A 9,996-nucleotide genomic window follows, 5' to 3' on the forward strand; every position below is an offset into this window, starting at 1 on the left:
CATTCATGGCAATACGCTGGGGGCTGCATTCATGGCAATACGCTGGGGGCTGCATTCATGGCAATACGCTGGGGGCTGCAGATGGGCACTGACCCTTATTTTGCTTCACATGTCTTTATTTAAAATGTAAGATTTTTATTTTAAATTTTTTCCTGAGACTTCCTTTTTAAAGTTAAGGTGTTTGGTATAAGCCGATTAAATACAGTATATCCAAATAACACACCCGAGCTCATCTGTTCACCACACGCACAAAGGCAAGAGAATTCTTGTTGGGCCGTGTATTGGTGCTCGGATGAACACAATTTTAATGGTTTAAAGAATGTCAGACAAAATGGTCCGCCCTCGAGCATGTTCACTTCATGAAATCTGGCCCTCTTTGAAAAAAAGTTTGGACACCCCTGATATAAACCAAATAAATGTATCTTAGTCTCATCAGACCACAGGACATGGTTCCAGTAATCCATGTCCTTAATCTGTTTGTCTTTAGCAAACTGTTTGCAGGCTTTCTTGTGCATCATCTTTAGAAGAGGCTTCCTTCTGAGACGACAGCCATGCAGAACAATTTGATGCAGTGTGTGGCATATGGTCTGAGAACTGACAGGCTGACCCCCCACCCCTTCAACCTCTGCAACAATGCTTGTAGTACTCATACATTTAATTGCCAAAGACAACCTCAGGATATGACGCTGAGCACGTGGTAGACCATGGCAAGGCCTGTTCTGAGTGGACCCTGCCCTGTTAAACCTCTATATGGTCTTGGACATCGTGCTGCAGCTCAGTTTCAGGGTCTTGGCAATCTTCTTATAGCCTAGGCCATCTTTATGTAGAGAAAAATTATTTTTTTCAGATGCTCTGAGAGAGCGATAACACCAAATTTAACACACTTGCTCCCCATTCACACCTGAGACCTTGCAACACTAACAAGTCACATAACACTGGGGAGGGAAAACGGCTAATTAGGCCCAATTTTTACTTAGGGGTGTACACACTTTTGTTGCCATTAATAGCTGGGTGTTGGGTTATTTTGAGAGGACAGCATATTTACACTGTTATACAAGCTGTACACTCACTACTTTACATTACAACAAAGTGTAATTTCTTCAGTTTTGTCACATGAAAAGTTATAATAAAATTACAAAAATGTGGCGGTGTACTTACTTTTGTCAGATACTGTATTTAATAATGTGAACAGTATGGGAATTTATAGATGGTGTGGCATTCGTACTTTCATTAAAGTTTCCACCTCACATGCTCAGATAACAAATCTACCGGGCGGCCCGTGAATTGTGGACACAGAGGCACTGCCCCCATCCCTGCCTCTGCCTCCCTATCCATGCGCACGGCCCCTTTCAGGAAGCCAGATGCATAGACTCCTATGGCGGAGGGAGGGGTTGTTTTGTTTTTTTAAGCACCTGACACCTTGACACCATACCACAGCAGCCCACACAGAACCAGGGAGGAGGAGAAGAGAGTACACTGCCGCTGCCACTAAGTGCTGGACCTCCCACAGGAGGGGGCTGGGGTAAGTGCCTCGATCCCCGTGGGGGGGTTAAGTGCCGCGATCCCCATGCGGAGGTGGGGGGGATGCTGTCAGTGCTGCAATCTGTGCACCAGGGGGTGGGGGTGCTCTATATACCCTATGTGTGATGCTGACCTGAATACTGGGCTGGGCTGTATACCCTATCTGTGCTGCTGACTTGTATACCCTGACCTGTGAGGCTGGGCTGTATACTCTGTCCTGTGATGCTGGGCTATATACTCCTTACACTATGAGTGAAATACATGGAACAAAGTGGGTGGATTCTATAAGGGGTGGGGCTTCTGAGAAGTGGGGGGTCAAAAGGGAAGAGCAGGGTCTGGCGCCCCCATCTGAAAACTTCACCAGCCACCAGTGAAATCTACATCAGAGAAATAAGTAAAACTGGTGTCAATGCATATATATGCCACATATCTGCCATTTACTCCCATTGGTCATCCACATCATTGATCTCAGGCAAGTCGTCAATGTCAATGTATCTCAGACATCAAATACAGTAGTATGATATAAGCTTCCATTCTTTTAAGCCATTTGTAGTCTGATTATATTATGCTGCAGGTACGTGGCTTGGTATCATTCACCCAAAGAAAATGCAACACTTGCTCATACCCCCAAGCAGCTCCGCAAGGATATAGCATGAATACCCTACTCACTATTGTTGGCAGCGGTTTAGACATTAATGGCTGTGTGTTGAGTTATTTTGAGGGGGACAGCAAATTTACACTGTTATACAAGCTGTACGCTCACTACTTTACATTGTAGCAAAGTGTCATTTCATTTCTTCAGTGTTGTCACATGAAAAGATAGAATAAAATATTTACAAAAATGTGAGGGGTGTACTCACTTTTGTGAGATACTGTATATTACTTAACAGGTATCACTTTATACTTTAAGTGTTCTGCATTTTCCAATATACCTTTTATTATATCACATTCCAAAGTATTATGATCTTCAAGAAAGGCTTCAGTGTCTTCATCTATATACCACGGGGGGTGCTTGGATGATTCTTCCATAGTGTGTCTGTTGACAAAGTATTAAAGTTTTTGTTTTTTTACCATGTTAGCCCAAAGCAATGAAAATAGTACAGCCTGAATGCCACCCAAACCTGTGTCAGTCGGATCAGCATGTGAATAGACTGGCGCAAGACGGACAGGATCAGCCTGTGAGACTCTAGTAGACAAAATGGTGGCCATCTGTACATAGATGCCAACTCCCTATTGCATAAATGTGAATGAGATGGGTAAAAGATGGCTTCAGCCGGTTTGCCACCTGTAGAGAACTTCTCAGAACTCCTATGATTAACTTGCCGATCGGCTGTACATATACGTCGGCACTTTAAAGATGGATATCTCGGTAACGGCAGCAGCTGCTGCCATAACCGAGATATCCATATTTTCAGTGAGCGGTCGTGTTAATGATAATGGTGGTCTCTGCAGCAGATTCGCCACAAGATCACAGTTATCAGAGGCGGGAGAGGGGCCCCCCTTTCCCGCCACTTACCGGAGCCGTCAGCAGTGGCAGAGGCAATCGGGACCTGTCCGTGGCTGGGTATGGAGACGAGTGAGGGGAAGATGGCCCCCACCCATCTCCATACCATAGCAGGGCGGAAGCAATGTCAAAACGTCACTTACGTCTTAAAGGCACATTTTTTGTTGTCATTTTTTCAAATGACAACATTTTTTCTTCTATTGCATTTAAGTCCAAATATGAGATCTAAGGACTTTTTGACCCCAGATCTCATAGCTAAGCGGACCCGTCATGTTTTTTTCTATTACAAGGGATGTTTACATTCCTTGTAATAAAAAAAAAAAAATGGGTCACTTTTATTCCTAACAGTGTAAAAATAAATAAAATGAAAAAAAAAAAACATTTCTTATTTATTTCAATTTAAGTGCCCCGTTCCGACAAGCTCGCATGCAGAAGCAAACGCATACAGTGGTCAAACCACACATGTGAGGTATCACCTCCTCTGTACCTCAAAACATGCAACCTGCAGAATTTTTTAAACGTCGCCTATGGAGATTTTTTAAGGGTAAAAGTTTGACGCCATTCCATGAGCGGGCGCAATTTTAAAGCATGACATGTTGGGTATCATTTTACTAACTTACATTATCTTTCACAATATAAAAAACAATTGGGCTAACTTTACTGTTGTCTTATTTTATTAGTCAAAAAAGTGAATTTTTTCCCAAAAAAGTGCGCTTGTAATACCGCTGCGCAAATACGGTATGACAAAAATATTGCAATGACTGCCATATTATTCTCTAGGGTGTTAGGAAAAAAATGTATAATGTTTGGGGGTTCCAAGTAATTTTCTAGCAAAAATTTGTTGTTAACTTGTAAACACCAAGTCTGAAAAAGAGGCCCGTCTTTAAGTGTTTAAACCCAGAAAAAGGCAAAACGTGTCTGAGGAGTTCTCTACAGGTGGAGAACAGGAGCTAAAGCCTTCTTTTACCCATCTCATTCACATTTATGCAACAGGGAGTTGGCATCTGGGAGCAGACAGACAGAATTTTGTTGAAGTCTACTTTGTATCATGTTAGTCATAGATATTAGCAAGGAATTTAAAAATGTAAAAAAATAGAAACAGCATTTGCTGCTCCCCAGCCTAGAACCAGGTCCCCCTCTGAAGAGACGAAGCATCAGGCAGGGACTCGCCTTATATCCCACAAGCCACATAAATACTGGAGAAAAGAAAGGTGGCAGAACTCCATAGGATTCAAAATTGACAAATTTTTGATCCAACAAAGGGACAAGTAGTCCCATGCAGGGACCATTTGTCTGGATTGATAAAGTTGTCAGCATTGAATCTTGCTGTCAGCTTTCTTACACACTCTTTAACCACTTGCAGACCGGACCATTTTGCTGGTCAAAGACCAGACCACTTTTTGCGATTCGGCACTGCGTCGCTTTAACTGACAATTGCGCGGTCGTGCGACGTGGCTCCCAAACAAAATTTACGTCCTTTATTTCCCACAAATAGAGCTTTCTTTTGGTGGTATTTGATCACCCCTGCGGTTTTTATTTTTTGCGCTATAAACAAAAATAGAGCGACAATTTTGAAAAAAACGCATTATTTTTTACTTTTTGTTATAATAAATATCCCCCAAAAATATATAAAAAAACATTTTTTTCCCTCAGTTTAGGCCGATACATATTCTTCTACATATTTTTGGTAAAAAAAAAATCGCAATAAGCGATCATTGATTGGTTTGCGCAAAAGTTATAGCGTTTACAAAATAGGGATAGTTTTATAGCATTTTTATTAATAATTTTTTATTATTTTTTTTTTGACTAGTAATGGCGGCGATCAGCGATTTTTATTGTGACTGCGACATTGTGGGGGACCCATCGGACATTTTTGACACATTTTTGGAACCATTGTCATTTATACAGTAATCACTGCTATATAAATGCAGTGATTCCTGTGTAAATGACACTGGCAGTGAAGGGGTTAACCAGTGGGTGGCAGTGTAGGGGTTAAGTGTTCCTAGGGGTGTGTTACTAACTGTGGGGGGGTTGGGCTTTCATTTAGTGAACACTGATCTCTGCTCCAATCACATGGAGCAGAGATCAGCGTCACTAGTTGCTAGGCAGAATGGAGAAATGTTGTTTACACAGCATTTCCTCCATTCGGCCGCTCCGTGAGACGATCGCGGGGATGCCCGCGGCGATCGAGTCCGCGGGTCCCGCGACCGGACTCACGGGGGTCCCGACCAGCGCGGGAGCGCGCCGCCGGCGGCGCGCTCCCGATGGCAGGGCGGCATTGAATATTGGACGTACCTGTACGCCAATATGCCTGCCCGTGCCATTCTGTCGACGTACATCGTCGTGCGCTGGTCGGGAACCGGTTAAACTACAAAAATGTAGGTTACATAGTAAGTCAGATTGAAAAAAGACACAAGTCCATCTAGGTGACATTTTTCTTTGGCTAACCGAATAAACTTTTGGGAGCAAACTTTGTAATACACTCACTTTTCAGGTAATACCACATCTGGTGAAGAGAACTGAGGAGCCTCTATATATATATATATATATATATATATATATATATATATATATATATATATATATATATAATATAATATACAGACCAAAAGTTTTGACACACCTCATTCAAAGAGTTTTCTTTATTTTCATGACTATGAAAATTGTAGATTCACACTAAAGGCATCAAAACTATGAACTAACACATGTGGAATTATATAGTGAACAAAAAAGTGTGAAACAACTGAAATATGTCTTATATTCTAGGGTCTTCAAAGTAGCCACCTTTTGCTTTGATTACTGCTCCGCACACTCTTGGCATTCTGTTGATGAGCTTCAAGAGGTAGTCACCTGAAATGGATTTCCAATAGTCTTGAAGGAGTTCCCAGAGATGCTTAGCACTTGTTGGCCCTTTTGCCTTCACTCTGCGGTCCAGCTCACCCCCAAACCATCTCGATTGGGTTCAGGTCCGGTGACTGTGGAGGCCAGGTCATCTGGCACAGCACCCCATCACTCTCCTTCTTGGTCAAACCAGTAAAGCACCCCCACACCTCCTCCTCCATGCTTCACGGTGGAAACCAGGCATGTAGAGTCTATCCGTTCTCCTCTTCTTCGTCGCACAAAGACACGGTGGTTGGAACCAAAGATCTCAAACTTGGACTCATCAGACCAAAGCACAGATTTCCACTGGTCTAATGTCCATTCCTTGTGTTCTTTATGCCACGTACACACGTAGCCGTCTATCCGACGGACTTAGACTGGCGGACTTCCCGCCAGACTGTCCGTCGGACTTTTCGAACGGGCTACTTGCCCACACACGGCACTTTTTCAGCGGACTAATACGGCGTACTAAGTCCGCCGTACTATCCGCCCTACTTTTGAAATGAACGGACTTGCCCACACACGCGGAGGAAAGTCCACTCACCTGGTATGGACTTAAAGGGGAACCCCAACGCCGAAAAAAATCGGCGTGGGGGTCCCCCCAAGTCCACAACAGACCCTTGTCCGAGCACGCTACCTGGCCGGCCAGGAAAGGAGGGGCAAGCGAGCGCCCCCCCCCCCTCCTGAGCCGTACCAGGCCGCTTGCCCTGAACATGGGGGGTGCCTTGGGGATGGAGGGGCCACGCGGCCCCCCCACCCCAAAGCACCTTGTCCCCATGTTGATGAGGACAAGGGCCTCTTCCCGACAACCCTGGCCGTTGGTTGTCGGGGTCTGCAGGCGGGGGGCTTATCGGAATCCGGAAGCCCCCTTTAATAAGGGGGCCCCCGGATACCGGCCCCCCACCCTATGTGAATGAGTATGGGGTACAATGTACCCCTACCCATTCACCTGTAAAATAAAGTACAAAAAAAAAACACAACACACAAGATAAAATAATTTATTGCACAGCTCCGGCGGCATTAGCCCAAACAAGTCTCTTCTGCTTGTTGCCTGTCCTCAGCAGTGGTTTCCTAGCAGCTATTTTCCCATGAAGGCCTGATTCACACAGTCTCCTCTTAACAGTTCTAGAGATGTGTCTGCTGCTAGAACTCTGTGTGGCATTGACCTGTTCTCTAATCTGAGCTGCTGTTAACCTGCGATTTCTGAGGCTGGTGACTCGGATGAACTTATCGTCCGCAGCAGAGGTGACTCTTGGTCTTCCTTTCCTGGGGCGGTCCTCATGTGAGCCAGTTTCTTTGTAGCGCTTGATGGTTTTTGCCACTGCACTTGGGGACACTTTCAAAGTTTTCCCAATTGTTTGGACTGACTGACCTTAATTTCTTAAAGTAATGATGGCCACTCGTTTTTCTTTACTTTTTTTTTTTCTTGCCATAATACAAATTCTAACAGTCTATTCAGTAGGACTATCAGCTGTGTACTGTATCCACCTCCTGCACAACACAACTGATGGTCCCAACCCCATTTAGACTGGGTTCCCACTGGCGCGGCTAGGAGAACCGGATGTGATTCGCACCGCACTGCAGTGCAAATCACATCCGATCTCTGTGCGATGCGAGTTCAGCCATACAGATAGTATGGCTGAATTTGCATCGCACCCGCCACAAACTCGCACAGGACCCTTTTTTTGGTCCGCAGCAGAATCGGATCGCATGGGTGTTCACACCATGCGATCCGATTCCTGTCCGAGTTTTCAGATCGCACTGCGATATGCGAACTGATCTGGGGGCGTCATTAACATTTCACTGACACTCCCAGCAGTCTGCATAGGGCAGTGTGAACTGCCGGCGGGAGGCTTGCGATGCGGGAACCTGCTGCGGATTTGCGGCGTTCCCGCATCGCTTCAGTGTGAACCCAGCCTTATAAGGCTTGAAATCCCACTTATTAAACCTGACAGGGCACACCTGTGAAGTGAAAACCATTTCAGGTGACTACCTCTTGAAGCTCATCAACAGAATGCCAAGAGTGTGCGGAGCAGTAATCAAAGCAAAAGGTGGCTACTTTGAAGACCCTAGAATATAAGACATATTTTCAGTTGTTTCACACTTTTTTGTTAAGTATATAATTCCACATGTGTTAATTCATGCCTTCAGTGTGAATCTACAATTTTCATAGTCATGAAAATAAAGAAAACTCTTTGAATGAGAAGGTGTGTCTAAACTTTTGGTCTGTACTATATATATATATATATAAAAAATTTTAACAGAGAGCATAGTGCTGGGGTGGGCTGTGCCTCCCCATTTCAATTGCGCCCCTAAAGCTTCCCGATCACGACCCCCTGCACACCTGATCGCTGTGCATGTACAGTGCAGGGTATAAAACTATGTTGAATGCCTCTCTCCTGCTGCAATGACCCCTCTTATACTTCCAGCAGGGCCCCTGTTCTATCCTTCCAGTGGTGACCCTGTCCTCTCCTTCCAGTGGTGACCCCTGTACACTACCCTTCCAGCGGTGACCCCTGTACACTATCATGCCAACGGTGACCCCTGTTCTCTGCCCTGCCAGCAGAGACCCCTGTCCTCTGCCCTGCCAGTAGAGACCCCTGTCCTCTGCCCTGCCAGCAGAGACCCCTGTCCTGCCAGCAGTGACCCCTGTCCTCTGCCCTGCCAGCAGTGACCCCTGTCCTCTGCCCTGCCAGCAGTGACCCCTGTCCTCTGCCCTGCCAGTGTTAACCTCTGTTCTCTGTCCTGACAGCAGTGACCCCTGCCCTCTGCCCTACTGATTTCCCAGTACACTGCCTTACCAGTTCATGTGCACAACCATGCTGACCCACTGTACACTGCCCAGCTGACCCCTGTACACTGTCCTTAAATTCACTGGTCTACAAACTGCTGATCATATCCTCTGTGCTGCTGACCCCCTGTACGTTGCCCTGCTAACCTCCCATTCTCTGTCCCCCTGCCATTTTTTTTACTGCACCGCCACATAACACATGCTAGATCTGGTGCTGCTATCCACTCTGTTATACTCTGTAGGGATACTGCATTTATAAAATTGGGGCCATGGTATGCAGCCATCTATATCCTAAGGCATTCCATGGTTGTGAACAAGCACAAGTTATCTGTGTGAAACTGGTCTACCAATGTTCCTGTATTGTCCTGTCGATGTCCTTTGGCACCTTAAATGGTTTATTTCCTTTAAGTACACTTACCTATTGGCAAAAGGTATAAAGGTAACAAGATTTCATGGAAATCAGTCAGAAATTCTGCACAGCCAAACTACAGGCAGAGTAGAAATCACCATACACAGGAAGAGACAACTGTGTTCCAAGCCTCTTTCCCAAGCAGCTCCCTAATTGGCCTGAACACCGTCTGCACACCCTTTGATGCCAAGCCTTCTCAGTTATCCATAGTAGCCGAGAGCTGCGCGGCTTTAGCCATGGATAACAGCAGCATGTTTGGAGTTTGAGTGATATCTTCTATCAACTAGCTCAAAATTTTAAAACACCAGCTTTGAAAAAAATGTTAGGATTCATTGTACGGAATTACCTGGCATGCTGAAGGTTTGTATTTTTTAAGAGTTCTAGAGACAATATAAAGTCATATGTGTGCAGCAAAACCAAAAACTTGCTAAATATTTGTACTTGGGCCAGGTATGTAGAAAAGAACAAACTCTGAGCTCTGTGCATAGCTTCCCATATGGTCTAGCGGTTAGGATTCCTGGTTTTCACCCAGGCGGCCCGGGTTCGACTCCCGGTATGGGAATGTAATCTTTTAAATTCTCCAAATTGTGTTTAACCACTTGAGTCCCAGTATACGTAACTTATACACATGTCCGTTAAGACCAGGAGCTTTCTTTTTCAGATTTTGGACATGCTATGGATTGCCTTACAATTGCTGTTTTGTTCTGCATTTAACCCAGCCAATCTCCATGTTGTTTTTTTCTAGTACTTTCATTTGATACCAGACTATAGACATGTGCACTGCCGAAAAATTTGTTAGCTTTCGGTGGTTTTTTCTTTCTGTTTTTCAGGTCATTCGTTATGATCGCAATTCGAAAATTTATATATTTGAAAATAAGAAATAAAATCCAA

The 9,996-nt window shown here is 44.7% G+C and overlaps 1 protein-coding gene across 2 annotated transcripts in view; it reads right to left on the reverse strand.

The window, feature by feature from the left end:
* LOC143961019 (kelch-like protein 36) overlaps positions 1-9,204 on the reverse strand; it is a 30,415-nt gene extending 21,211 nt beyond the window's left edge. For both annotated transcript variants that reach the window (XM_077470130.1, XM_077470129.1), the window contains exons 1-2: positions 9,115-9,204; positions 2,454-2,557 (exon numbers count right to left, since the gene is read on the reverse strand). In XM_077470130.1, the coding sequence (XP_077326256.1) occupies positions 2,454-2,550 (97 nt within the window). In that variant the 5' untranslated portion in view covers positions 2,551-2,557; positions 9,115-9,204. The remainder of the gene's footprint in view (positions 1-2,453; positions 2,558-9,114) is intronic.
* Positions 9,205-9,996: the final 792 nt, after the last annotated feature.

The sequence above is a fragment of the Lithobates pipiens genome, unplaced genomic scaffold (genome assembly GCF_037356315.1).
Source record: "Lithobates pipiens isolate NorthernLeopardFrog02 unplaced genomic scaffold, aLitPip1_a1.2 Scaffold_8, whole genome shotgun sequence".
Taxonomy (NCBI): Eukaryota; Metazoa; Chordata; class Amphibia; order Anura; family Ranidae; genus Lithobates; species Lithobates pipiens.